This window comes from Pyrgilauda ruficollis, unplaced genomic scaffold (genome assembly GCF_017590135.1).
Source record: "Pyrgilauda ruficollis isolate IOZ18807 unplaced genomic scaffold, ASM1759013v1 scaffold5, whole genome shotgun sequence".
Lineage (NCBI taxonomy): Eukaryota > Metazoa > Chordata > Aves > Passeriformes > Passeridae > Pyrgilauda > Pyrgilauda ruficollis.
This window is the reverse complement of record NW_024526599.1, coordinates 14,566,137-14,581,182: the sequence shown is the minus strand read 5'-3', so window position 1 is coordinate 14,581,182 and position 15,046 is coordinate 14,566,137. Positions and strand designations below refer to the sequence as shown.

The following is a 15,046-nucleotide window of genomic DNA, read 5'->3' as shown; positions in this document are numbered from 1 at the left end:
GGAGACTGGATACTATCTGTTTAACCAAGGTCATATTCTTTCAAAGTAATTTTGAACCAGGCATCTTTTAATATTGAATATTGAAAATTGAATATTGAAAAGAAATTCAAAGATTATAAAATACCTTGATAAATTCAATATTAATCTTCAACAGCAGGAAGAAAATAATTCTGAAACCTTCTCAAAGAACTAAATTTTGCCTCAAAGTATCTTACACTTCTCACTTTTGCTGTTTTTCTCCAAACTGCACAAGTGACCAACATAGTTCAGTGAAACTCACTGCAAAAAGAAACTCAAGTTTTGTAGAGAAACAAAACAACCTAAATTCTTTAGACTGTCTGCCACAGGTGCAGACTGAGACTCCATAGCATTAGTCATCAGCACTTATCCAAAGCAATTTATTTGTAACTTTAAAGTCGTTTATAGAAATATTACATTAATAAAACACCAGTGACTGGGGGCAGGGAGGAAAATCAATCTCTGCAGCATACAGTAATTCAGTGGCAGATGTGAAATACCAGAATGACTTTCTCTTGCCCATGCTCATGACTGCACATGTATTCACTGTGAAAATGCTTCAAAGTTTCTAGGTCATTTGAAGAAGAAACAACTGGTCCTCAGCTCTGTATGTTTACTCTAAGAAGACTATGTGTATGACAAAAACCTGTGTAAGAAAAGGTGCTGTAAGGATGACTATGTATGCATATATATGGCTATATACACACATTCATGAATCTATTTCACCACAAGGACAAAAGGCAACCATTAAATAGTCAACTAGAAAAACAGCCTGTGGTCTGTCTCTACTCTGTCATGGCCTGACAGTCCTGGGTTTCCCAGGTCAGCAGCATCTTTTTCTATTGTGAATACTGCACTAGAGACGGAATTGCTCACATTTTGTCTCAGATGCACCTAGCTAGGAGCCACAGTGCCCCAGGGAGGGATTGGCCAGCAGCAGTATGGATCTGGCATAGCAGCTGCACTAGCATTGTCAAACTCTGAGAAAACGATTATCTATTATGGATGTTATTACAGCAGTTATGAGATATACACACCTAGTAAACATTTGCATATTTGTAATTTAATCCATAATTAATTTACATTGATCATTCTTCCTAACTGGACGCTGTGGGTTCATAATTGTAAAATCTAAAAAAAAAACAAAAACAAAGAACAAAAACCAAAGTAAGATACTGATAAGAAATTTGCAAATTTCCATGTACTATACAGAAACCTGGACTAAACCACAGTGGTATCAAAGGTCTTTCCACTGAAAGATTTCTAAGATGGAATGCAAAAAAAACCCAACAATTATTATTCCTATTTTCAGTGAGCTAAAACCACATTTCTTCTCTAGAACATACAGGTGAAAACAATGGATAGCTAAACACCTGACAAAATTTAGGAAGAAAAAGGTATACTGAATGAGAGGGAAAGTGTGGAATAAAAATGAAACCCACAGCTTCTTAACAAGCATTTCTTTCCCAAGATTTGAGACTTCACCCTCTTCTTACCTTAAATCAAGAAAAAAAAAAAAAAAAAAGCTTAAATTTTGCCAACAGATGAGGCAGCATATTATCGACACCCAGAACAGCTCTGGCTTGAAACTTTATTTTTTACTGAATTCTCACCTGCATCACTGAAAAAAACCTTTACTCAAAACCCACCAAAGTAAGTCTTTAGATGGTTTTAATGAATTTAAAGAACTATCTATTCCAAAAGCCTTTGCAGCTTTTTGTTAAAAAAAAAAATCTTGACAAATTTTCTCCAGCTGTTATTTGACCAGCATACAAATGCTGTTACCTATAATTATTATTGATACTCTTACAATTGCACAGCTTATATTTATTTTAAAGTTGAAATCATTATTAGATTATCTCTCAATATGACATAATTATAAAAGGAAATGCAATTAAAATCTTATTTCAGATGAAAATTAAATTAAGCTTAAAAACACCTTTAAAACAACTGAATATGAATAATCCTACTTTTTATATAGGCTCACTACTATTTAGACTTCATCCCTGCCATTTATTTTGTTTTAGCTGATGAGTATATAAATATCTGTGTGTGTATATACATCCCCACCCTGGTATCGACATACCTATACAGGAAATTAGGGATGCAGTAGCTGAGGAACTTGCTTTCTAATGGTAACCAAATAATCTCACAGCTTTGACAGATTTTTTTTTTCCTTCTTTATATTTCAGTAATAATTACGTCGATAAGCCTGATTCAGCAAATTTGCTGCTCTCTAATTCGTTAATTAAAAGAATTTACTGCTGCTAATGTGATTTTTCAAGGACATCAAAACCACATTCCAAATCAAAACAGCAGATCATCAGCTTACAGATGTGCAAAGCATACATTACTCTTATGGCAACCTCACATATAAAGCCTTGCACATCCAGAAGAACACATATGGTTTAGAGGAAATGAAGAGCAGTATTTTTATATAAAAATTAAAATGAGGAGGAAAAAAAGTCTAGGAAAAGTTAACCATTTCCAGTTAGAAGAGAAAAACAATATATAAATATTAGTATTATATTAAATTGCAGAGCAGCATTTTTATAGCCTTGATCTTATCAACATGCTTCCTGCTGACTAATTTTTGGGTTGAATAAGACACTTGACTCACAAAAAACAAAAACTGAAAGGAAGTGAAGAATTTCTGTTGTGCTGATGACCTGCTTCATCAGGGACTGAGAGCAACTACAGCAGCATTTAAAAATTGTTTTGGAAAATACATTAGATGATCAAATATCCACATTGTCCCCAGCAATCTATTTCTCTGAGTTACTCTAGGAATGCCATTGTCTGAGTTAACATCTGCTTTTTGCTACGTGCACTGGTTGCTTCTGGTCCTTTTTGCCATTTGTGGCCCTTGTGACAGCGGCAGTATCTAGACAGGACACAAAGGGTGCAACAGGCTGAGCTCTCTCCCAGTCTCTTCTAGTGTCTTGTGTTTCAAACCTCTGGCTTTGCTTGTTAACCTTGCTCTACCCTCCAACTGGCTGGCATTTACCTCGTGTAGCCCCAAACCAGTCATGGATACACCACTTCTGTCTTAGCACTGCACTGAGTGCAGCAGCCAGACTATTCCAGTAGTGCTATGCATGCATACAAAGGCACATTGTAAATTTGTGGAAGAAACCCTCACATACCACAGCAAACAGCACTGCCCAATGAGCACTGTGACCCTGAGGTGATGTCTACCCAGGAGGAAACAGAAATGTCTCCTGGACATGCAGGATGGGGATGGGCAAGCCAAAGCTCAATGAGGGTTGAGAAGCCCTTGCACTGCAGGGGAAGTGGGAGCTGTAAAGCATCACTTCTGCAAGCTGGGCATACACAAGCCCAGGGGCCCAGACCTGCAGCATCCACTGGTGCTGGCAGAGATGACCAATGGCATTGGAAGGCCACTGTCTGATTCCTTGAAATGGAATGGCAATGGGGGAAAGCTCCTAATGACTCTTTAGAAGACAAAGGTCATCTTATCTTCAAGATGGGCACGGAATATACAAGGAAGCAGAGGCTGCCAGCCCCACCCTGGTCTCCCAGGGAAGATGACAGAACAAATACTGGTGGAGTTATTCTTCATATGCTGGGATAGGCTTCTAGGAAAAGAAAAATGAATGACAACAGCTAACATGTATTTACCAAAGGCAAATCATACCCAAACAACCTTACTGCTTTCTACAAAAAGCTGGTTGTCTCAGCAGATAAAGGGAAAGCAGCAGATACTGTTTTCCTTGACTTTAGCAAGGTTTTCAAAGTGAGCTCCCATAGTATCCTGGTAGGCAAGCTGAATGGGTGAGCTGCAAAGAACATCTTGTGGAAAACTGGTTGTATGAAGAGGCTGAAAGAGTAGCGTTCTGTAGTGCAAAGAGCAACTCTTGGTCAACATTAATAGCATTCATCAGGAGCTAATATTGGAATGATGTTTTTATGTACTATGTTTAACATCTTGAGAATGAGTAAGATGGAATGTGCCCTTAGCAAGTTTGTGGATGACACCAAGCTGGGAAAGATTGATCAGCACAATGCAGGGCAGGATTGCCTTTTGAAGGGATCTCAACAGGCTGTAAGAAGTGGCTGAAAAAAACTTCATGAATTCCAAAGGCAGAGTATCCACAGTAACAGTACTAGCTGGGAGCCCACTGGAAAGCAGCTTTGTAGTGAAGGAGCTGGGCAGTCAGTGTGGACAAATTCAGCAGTGTGCCCTTTCAACAATAAGCCTAACCACATGCTGGGCTGCATTCAGAAGAACGGAGCCAGCATACCCTGGGAAGCGATTAGTCCCTTTTATTCAGCATTTGAAGGCCACACCTAGATGACAATTTTCTGTTTGGGGCTTGCCAGTACAACACTGATAAATTGCAACTAATTCAGTGAAGACTGCCCAAGGAGAAGCTCAGTGAGCCTGAAAGGCAAAAGATAGAAATCTAACTTTGGTTTTCCATTACCCAAAGCAATGGTCCCAATTGCAGCAAGGGAAACTCTGATTTGATATAACGGGGAAAAAATTCACAACTAAATTAGTTAAGCACCAGAACAGCTGCCCTGAGATGATGTAGAATGTCTCTCTTTGCTTGTTATAAAGCATAAACTTTTAAAAGATTTTTTCCTAGGGTGCTTGCCATCTAACTGATTAGAAAGGTTTCTCCTCCTTTCTCTTTGTCCCTTCTGAAGTTGTTCTGTTTGTTTTTACCTTCCAGAACCATATCCATCATCAATGATTTCTCATGCATGAATCATTAAAAGCCCAGAACCTGTAGACACTCTACATACAGGAAAAAAATCATTTATCTAAGCAACCTCTAATCCTTTAAGAGCATAAATATTATCTCTCAGTTACTCAGGTAGCAAATCCTGAAAAACAAAAATAACCAGAAGAAAACATATCAGCAATATGGCCTTCTTTCATTACTATGTAATAAATCAATGGCCTCTTTTTCTTTCTCTTAGTATTCATGTTTCTATACAACTCTACTTTTTTACTGATTCTGTCTCAACTTTATTTGTATGTCCAGACCTTCCTAAGGTCCTCCTGAAACATCTTAGTAAGCTCTTCCTCTGAAATTTGACCTTCCTTCGTTTTTCTGCATGCTGTTTTTCCCTTAAAATTCAGATTTTTTGGAGAAATCCTGAGATATGACAGTTGGTCTTTAAACACCTCTTTTACCACTCCTTCACATTAGGAAGATTTACAAACTTAAGAGCCAAGAGCGAATTCTCTGATATTTTCTGCTTTGATTTGTTTTTCCTTGCAGATCCCAATTCTAATTTCATTGGTGTCAGCTGTTGCTGCACCAATGTTCCTGCACATCAGAAAATTTATCAAAGTGTTGCCAAAGAGCCTCATCCCCTGGCCTGATAGTCTACACCGGACTCCACCATAATTAGGATGGTCCTTTGGAATCTAATGCCTTTCCTTAACAGCAAGTTCAGTGATGCTCAGACCTATGAAACCCAGGAGATCACACAAAATTACTGCAAAAAGGTCAGCCCAGCTGTTGCCTCTTTGGCTACCACTAGTCAAAGGAATTATAAACCTGATTTTCACTTGCATTGACAAGTGAAAATTAGATTATTAACTGAAATATATCCACAGGACTATTATCATAATAGAATCTGAAAACTGGCATAACTACAGAAAACCTATAATATTTCAGAAAACCAGAAAATTACTCTTATTTATGGATTTCTGCTACATGTCTCCATAACCAAAGAAAAATTTGTATGCCTGTTAAATATTAAATATTATTTCAGGGCTGACTTCTGTCAAAAATAAAACAGATTGATTTCCTGGTCATGAATTTTTTTGGCATCAAAGCAAGATTTAAGGCATATTGGCATGCTTAATGAGGAGCAGACAATTGCTAGATGGAAATCTGTGGGAAAAAATAATTGGTGGTATAGCAGTAAGATGAGGATTAATTCACCAGCTATGTGGCTGGTTTTGATCAGTAGGCTCAGCATTTGGCTAGCAGGTGCAGCTACTATTCAATAGGATCCATTTAAACCAAGTTTTGTGCCTTAGCATAAAGAAAGACGTTAAATGGGTGAAAGCATGTGACACTACTTCCTGAATTATGTGCATTATTTAATAATACAGAGTTCAATTATATGTTATAGATGAACTGGGTTAGAGAAAACAGATTAAAATGTCTTGGCAAGTATCTTATCAATGTATTTCTTGGGTTTCAGAGATCTGAATGCCAGTAAATTCATCACTCTGGAAAGACAAGACAGTATTAGGTTCACAAGAATTCTATCTTCAGAAACTGTCTGAAGTTGGAGAGGAAGCAAGTAGGTGCCCATGCAGTTAACAAAGCGCTATTTTCTCCTTATAGGAGCCCTCAGCAATAAACAATCTACCAGCAATATCTACTTTTCTGTATCCATGAAAAATTGGTCTAAGTGTCAAACCATTTATCTAACCAATTCAGAATGACTGCCTGAGGCCATGAACTTGACTCCCTCTTTTCCTTTATTCTTTTTATTTTGCTATATCCTGATCTCTTCTGGTTTTCTAATAAACACCAATCAGTAAAAACTTTCACTAAACAAATAAACAAAGTAAAAAATAAGCCCACATTGTAATGCCATCAGAACTACTTTCTGTGTGCCCAGGTAGTTTTTGTGGCAGTCAGCTACGTGGCATGCATGTCTCTGGAGTGCCCACACCCTTTTTCAGAAGCACCATCACTACTGCTTCCAAAGGACTAGAAGGTGACATGGACTTGACCAAAGACTTCGGTCTTATATGAGTGACTTTCCAGTCAGAATCATCGCCACAGCCTGACTTTCAGGCCAGCACACAAAAAGCACAAACAAAACCAGTTATATAATTTTACAGAAAGGAATAAATAAATAAATAAAAAGAAAAAGGTGCTGCACTCCTGAAGTAACTTGCTCAATTAACTTTTGTGTTTTGCTTATTAACCTTCTGATGTCTCATTAAGTCAGGGATTGCAGTTTAATGGGTTTAAAAAATAATTTAAATATAGAAATGGATTCTAAGATACCTTAAAAATATATTGACCCTTTAAGCAAATGGGCCATTTGAAGCCTAACTACAACTTCTAGCTCATACTCTCCTGGAGTATTTATCCAGTTTAAAAGACAAGCTTTAGTAATCTTCGAACAGCTTAACAACATAAAATTACTGGCAAGCTTGTAAGAGACAGCCGGCTTGTATTTCAAAGCAACAGCTCCTAGAACAATTACCAACATAAATTTCTTGATGCAGCATTTATGAAATAACTTGTAATGAGAATAGAGAAGAAAGCCTGAAAAAGCATGTGCATGCTCAGTGTGCTCCAGCTGATACATCACACCGTACGTGACACTGGTTGGTTGCCCAGATTAACAGATGCAGGCCCTCCTTCAGGCAGGCTGACATGACAAATCTCTCAGAATATGATGCCAAGAGTCATACATGGAACTTGAATGAAGTCAAAGAAAAATATTTCCTTTCAGAATTATTTACTGAGCAATATCCTAAAACAACCTTTGATGTGAGAGTACATCTATTAACCCTATGTTTGATATGTGTTCTGTTGTTTTTTTGAAAACAATTATCTGCTGGCAGTCACATTATGTTCTTAGTATATTTAAAATTTTCCAGCTTCATAATGTGCAATGTTATTTGTTTAAAGTAACCTCTAAACCTTCCAAGATGATTTAAAACTTTAAGTCACTTTTATAAGATTTCAGAAACATACTATTAATACTTTGACAAATAAAAGGTTAGTGTTTTCAACAAACTATTTATTATGCAGCAGAATTGGAAGATTTGCCTTCCTGAGGGATATGCAATCCAGAAGAGCAAGTACGTAACAGTTGCAAGGAAGGAAAGGAATTGCTATTTTGATGCTGAGCTTCTCTTCCTGCCTAATTGGCAAGAAAGAAAACTCCAAGTACATTCAGTAAATTGTTAATCCTGAGATCATAAACCCGTACGATAAGTCAAAGTTCTCATCATCTTGACAAGTCCCATTAACTCCAATAAGGCTGATGATGGCAGTGCACTATTTAAACAGTGAGTAGTTTCACTGGGTGAACAGTGGGATTGCTGAAACACTGAGACCTTTAGATGAGGGAAGTACGATCTGGTGGTGTTGTGCTTTGCTTATCATCACCAGTTGCCCCTTTTTTACCTTAGAGGCAAACATGCTGCATAGAAAGGCATTTACCTGTAAAACAATTCCATCAAAATGCAGTCAGGAATCTTTCCCACACAGCAGAGGGGGATGCAGTACAGGGGACTCATAACTCTCACTTTGGTTTCAAAGCCTCATCAGATTTGTCAGATTTCAACAGTACACTGGCACAGCTGTTAACTTTAGGCCATAAATTAACAAAACTTGCACCTGCACCTTTGATTAGAGCACCTGTGCCTGCCAGGGCGATACCGTTTCCCTGGCTTTAAATTGTATTTTCTGTTCTATTGTGAACATTAAACGTACTGAGTTCCAATGATGTGTACAAAGTAATTTCTCAGCCAAGTCTTCCATGTTCGGTGGAAACAAAAATTCAGAGAAAAAAAACCAAAGGAGATTAAGCTTTTCACCATTTTAACATCTCCACTGAAACGGCGACCCATGACACGGTCCAAGTTATAGATGTTTCATAACCCTAGGGAACTCTCAAGCCATCAAAATTTCATTAGCTTCACAGCAGTCCCAGTACATTGTTAAATTGGACTGCTGGCCTTCCTATTAATAAATAAATCAACTGTAATCCTTTTCAGTGGCTAAACTCTTCGTTGAAGTTGTATCAAACACCAGATATTCTTTCCATAATTTTAACCACTGCAGAATAAGGTGTTTTTAACATATTCACAGTCTTCTCACACATGCAAAAACAAAACACTCTGACTTTCAGCTGATGGAGGATGTTTTGGCACATTGTAATCAGATAATTTCCTTTTCAAAAAATTGTAAGTATAAAATTTATTAAAAAGTGTGGTACCTCTGAAGCAGTCACCTTTCCGATAATGTAAAGGTATGACTTCCTATGGAAATAGTGTGTGCATGCACGTATACATAAAAATGTATTTTCAAGATCATTTACCAAGGGTTTTACAAAAGGGTCAAGAGAATTTGTTTCACTACAGACCTTTCAAAATCACAGGACTGCTCAACAACTTATTTTAGATTGCTCTGCAGCTGAAATACTAACTTTATCACACACAAACTCCACTGCCAAAAGGTGGTAGGCAAGTACTTCTGTCTTCCTCTTTCAGAACTTGCCTCTGACTCAAAACAAATTTTCCAAGCATGACACAAGACACCTGTGAACAATGAGAGCTGCTCAGGTACCATGTAGCATTATATCCAATACAAAAGGAGGGTCCCATTTGAGACAGTGCTTTTGCACAGGTATCTTCATGTAGAAACAGCCATCAGCGGAAAAATAAGTATGAATAACAGCAAATTATAGCTTTGGTTTTGCTTTCTCAAACTGAAGTTAAAATAATAAACAGGAAGGAGTAAATTTCATTGCTTGTAGTTTAAAATAAATGTGCATTAATTTTTTTAAGCATTTCCATACATACATACCTATGTAGTTGTTTCCCACCATGTGTTACAGGCATTGCCAGAGGACAGCAATAAAATTGCCCTAATTTTTGTACAGCTGAGCAGACAGGTTTAATAAATTAATAAAATGACATGTAGACATGCAGGCAATAGCCATCACTAATTTTCATTGTTACTCATTTTTCTTTATTACTCTTTTTAATTTTTCACATAGAAAGTCAAGAAGTTAATAGAAGAATTGTTTTAATTATAGCAAAGCTGAAAATCTTCTGCAAATAATTCTGTTCATAACCTCAAGAGGAGGTAAAAAAACCAACTTTGAAAAGCTTTAAAAATGAAATCAGTCAATTGTATTAACCTATTTTCATTTAAACTCTAAGACTTAATATACAATGGTCATACCCCACATCCTACAAAGCTACGAAGATTTTTGTTGCAGATTTTAATTGCACAGTAATCCAGTCCCCCAGGCACATCAAAGGCCACATGTCCCTCTTCACCACAATTCCAATTGCTCTCATCAGCTAAGAAGTTTAAAGCACAATCAAATTTCCTTTTCAATCACATGAGCCCTGTTAATAAGCTATTCTTTGAGTTCACTCATCCATTCTAAGATTCTGCAACTTCTCCAAGAAGTCTTGAAGAACAGTTTACAATGAAACTTTTGAATGCAAGGTAACCCGGGGAAAAACTTTATCATCACTTAGCTGTTCCCCAGAGGGTAACAGGTGACATGGCCTGAGAAAATACAGAACTAACCTTTTTTTGTGATTCAACTCTTTCAAAATTACAGCTAAAGCATCATACCCAAAGGTTGCATTAGTTAGGACTGATACTGAATATTGACTTTAATGGGAAGAGGAAAGGAAAAAAAAAACAGAGAAGGTAAAAAAAAAAAAAAAAAGAGAAGGCAAATAACTCAAGGCCATTCCTTTAATGATTTAAAATTACTGAGTGTCAGCCAAAACAGCAAATAAACATTCATTTATATATGGGCATATGCACAAGAACTTACCATTTTCACTGTCGGACTTGTTTTCGTGTTCGGTATCAGTCAGAGTGAGGGCTGAGTTGGAACGGCTCGACAGACAGGAGCTGCGCCCTGATTTGACCCCCCTGCCCCAAAGTCTCATGGCATGCTCTGGAGACATCACTCCTTCATTTTCAGTATCAGCATCTGACCCTGCACTGATAGAGTAACCTCTGTGGGGGAGCCCCATTTCCGCACAAAATGCCAGTCCTCGACGAGCTGCTGGTTCACAAACTCCTAACTGCCTTAGGGTAAAATTCTGTCCTGATTAGGGGAAAAAAAGATAACAAAAGATGAGAAATTTTTAATTATTTTATTTTAAAGAATTTTAAAGTAAAAACTCTTCATGTGTATAATTGTCTCAGATATCACATAAGGTCTTTTGTCAAAACTCCACCTGTATTACAATCAAGTGGATTCTTTTGTCTCCTGCTCCCCTCAGCAGTATTTTGTCAACTGCTCAAATGCATCAAAAATGATCCTGGCTAGCAAACAAACAAAGCAGAACCTCCTAACTGAGAAAAGCCAATTCAGTACATGAAAGGATTTAAAAAAAAATTATAAACTTTTCCTTTTTTCCAAGTATAAAAGCACTTAACAAGGTATTTGTCAGAATTTTTACTTGGGTGGTTTTGGGGAGAGTGTTTTGTTTGTCCTTGTTAGAGGCCAAAGCAAGAGGCTATTTTTCCCATACAAACATCACCTAATGTCATAATGGAAAAGCTACACAGGAACAAATTCCCCTGGGTTTTATTTGATTTCCCTGTCCTACTTTAATACAAAAATACAAACAAATACAGCCACCTGTTACCTCCAAGTATTACAATAAAATTGTTATTTTTTGTGTCACTGTATTTTGAGAAGCATTTTACACTTTTACTGCTAAAACAGAGTCTGTGCATTTTAACAGACTTTTAGCCTGTTTTGGGGCAGAGCAGGAGACATAAGTGAATCCCAATGATTGTATTAATAAATTAGGTGCAATAAACTTGTGACACTTCAATAATTTACAGTGTCTAAATTATGCGACACTCAAAAAATGACTGCCTTTTTAATGGCTGTGTCTTCATCCCACTTTTATGTCTGTAGATTTAAGACATTTTATAATATATAGACACTTGGAAAGCTCCTTTGCATACCTATATCTATAATACTTTTCCACCCTAGCCCACAATTATTTCACAGCTCTGAGAACAAATTAGGACACACATTCAATTTTTGAATCTGACAGGCATCCTAATTTCTCCATAATTAGTCATTTAACATAAAAACACACTAGCAAGATAATTAAAACTTATAATACGTCAAGAACAGAATTCTACACATGAGAAAGAAATAAAATTGCAAAAGTATGAATACAGAAGTGCAAATAATTCCAGAAGTCTTGAGAGTTAATGCACTGGTCATTGACTTTTTAAAAGTGATCTGGTTAATTATTTTATTCCTGCAGTCACCTGAAGCTTTTGCTGCAAGTTTCTTCACAGTCAGAACCATAAATGATTTCTGACAATGACTTTCATAAATAATGAAAATCAATTACTATAATTAGGTCCAAATCAGACTAGTTATTATGCAGCTGTGAATAGACATTCGAATGAAAATATAGTTGGGGAGGTAAATATAAAGGAGCAAGCATACTTATGACTATGTCTGAACAGTGTCAAGGGTATAAGAAAGGGGATTATCATGCACACTGATAGTATCTTGTAGTTTTTTAAAGCTGTCATGCCATGTGAATTTTTGGGTTTTATGAGAGCTGAAACTAATCAGCAAAGGAAACAGGCCAAACAAACCACCCAGTGGTAATAGGGACAGAGCTGAAAGTAGTAAAGTGTCTAAAATGCTTATTATTTTGCATTTTTGTAGATTTGTGCTAAGGGTGACAGTTTAGAACACTGGTTTATGCATTTGGTACATTAGTATGTGACTCTACCTTTTCAAACAGTTGCCTAAAATCAGATACAGAAGAAGCCTCTGTGCACATGTATATGTATAGAGGTGTCTCTACACACACATGGAGTAGATAAGGTGTAAACACAGTTGCACATGCAACACCTTATTTATTCTAAAAAGAGCCTTTTGAGAAGAAGAAAAATGGAAAGGAAAGAGGTATTCTGACCAAAGACAAGGTTACTTGAGTCACAAAACCACTGTTGACTCCAATGGGACAAGGTGCTACAGCTGTGGTCCCCCGAGGCTCATGGGGCTGAGGTGAAGGCAAGGAAGGATGCACACACAGCCGCTGCCCCCTGAGCCACAGAGCAGCTGCAGCAGCAGCAGAGCATCACTCCCTGCAGCTCCCCAGCAGCCTGCTGCACACAGCTCCTGCTCCCCCCACTGCAAAAATGCGCCTGCACTCAGGCACAGCAATTTGAAAAGATTATTACACACACTTCTTTTTTCATCATAAGCATCTAAGTGAAACCACCTGAGGCGTTCCAGAACATCTTCAGGAGCTTCATAGTAGACTTGGTCTCAGCCATAACATACCACCTACCATCTAGTCATGGATTTTTAACTTGAATTTTACAACATCCTATCTCCACATAAAATATCTTCTTTTCCCCTCTCTTGTGAATAGTAAAAAACCTCACAAAATGACATTGCACAGCCAAAACAGAAAAGGGGGAAGGTTTGAATACTGCCCTCTCATCCCATTCAATATATTAGAGCTTTCCACTACACTCAGAAGTTCTACAACATAGTCCAGAATTGTTGTAACAGCTTTAGAATCATCAGGCCACATAATCTTCTGACCTAAAGCCTTTCTAAAAGCTTCACTAAGAGGATTGTAGTCCATGTAAGTTGCCTACACAAATGAAAAAACAAAACAAAACAGACCCCAAACAAAACAAAACCCAAACTGATAAGTTGACATGGGAAAATAAAATGTTTACTTCTGTAGAAATTCAAAAATTCAAATCCCAAAGGAAATCATACACATGTGATAGAAAAATTTTATATCGTCTTAAGGTTTCTGAACAATGAAAACAGGAAATCTTCCAGGATCCAGGGGAAGCTCAATCCAGCTGGGATGCAGACCTAGTGGGTAGCAGACTAGTTGGGAGCTTTTACCTGATAATGAACAACACTATGAAATCAAATTAAAAGCTGAAAAAGAGGTTGTATGAGCTCAGTGAGAAAAAACAGCATGAAGTGAGGATGTTCTTCTTGTGTTCAGAGTTTGTAATTCATTTTTCCAGAATGATTTCCATGTGAGGGATTTAGTCAACAATTTCTTACATTTAAACATTTGCACTTTCTCCCACTGACAGTAAGTGCCTCAAGAGTTCCTAAAGACTTAAAAACAGCTTGGCCATTGCAATGAACCAATTCCTGAGAAAAAAATGGAGGTACAGAATAAACAGGTACCATAATGCTTTATGGGTTTTTTCCCTTTCCTTTAAAAAATGTATGAAGTGAAAATTAGAAACAAAATTAGACACAACATTTCAAGGAGACTTGTTCTGCAGACACTTTGAGGGTTTTGGACTATTTGGGATGATATGTCATGAAGTTAATGTTCAGCATAATGCTGTTTACTACTACTCAACCATTAGTTGCTGCATTTCTCCTGTCTCGGAATATCAATTTATGGGTATTGTAACGATTGCTGACATTTGTGATGACAAGAGCAAAACTAATTAATTAACAACTCTAAAATAACTTCCTAAAGCTTGTGCAGCATACATGCCTACCTGTTATGTTGCAACTTTCTGTGTAAGCAATGATCCACGTAGGATTGGTGCACCTCCTTAACTACACCACTTATGCAAAAAAGGATTCCAACATACTTTCAATACATATATGTCTATATATAGAATTATTATTCCGAAAAGGTAATGTGCATATATATATTCCTCTGCCAGAATCACATAGGCTACATCATCTAAAATGTGGTGGGATATTTTTTTTAATAGTTTAATCAAATACTGCTATAAGAAAGTTTGACATATGCAGAAATGGCATAGCTCTTCATAAAGCTGTAAGTTAAAAGCTGGAATTAAATGGAAACCTGCTGCACTTGTGCTACACTTTTTTCCCCGTCCTATTTTGGGGAAGTCCTTCAAAGACCTCCATAATAACTTAAGTTTCAATCTGGAAATGTTATCTGTGGAAATGGGTTTTTGAAGAGGATTACTGAACAAAAGAAAAGGTCCCATGGTTCTTCAGTTGTCAGTGTCTGCTTTAAGTTGGATCTATACTAAATATAAACACAAAGATATTATCTTAAAAACCATGAAAAGGTGAAAGAATCAAACAGAAGGAATGAAAAAAAAGTTGCCAAAAGAACATTTGTCAGCATCTCCAGCCATCATCACTGTCCTTACTAATTCATTAACTACTGGTAAATTGACAAGTCAGGTTTTAGCAACAATAGACCACAGAAAAAAAAAATCTAAAAGGCCTCCAAAGCACCTGCCTAGTTAGCATAAAAATACACCCAACTCCCTTAGCTTTTAAAGAG

At 37.1% G+C, this 15,046-nt stretch overlaps 1 protein-coding gene across 1 annotated transcript in view; it reads right to left on the bottom strand.

The window, feature by feature from the left end:
* The window catches only part of TENM3 (teneurin transmembrane protein 3), a 407,391-nt gene that overhangs the window by 286,201 nt on the left and 106,144 nt on the right, over window positions 1-15,046 (bottom strand). Inside the window, exon 5 of the mRNA XM_041479936.1 lies at window positions 10,564-10,842. Within this exon, the coding sequence (XP_041335870.1) occupies window positions 10,564-10,842 (279 nt within the window). The remainder of the gene's footprint in view (window positions 1-10,563; window positions 10,843-15,046) is intronic.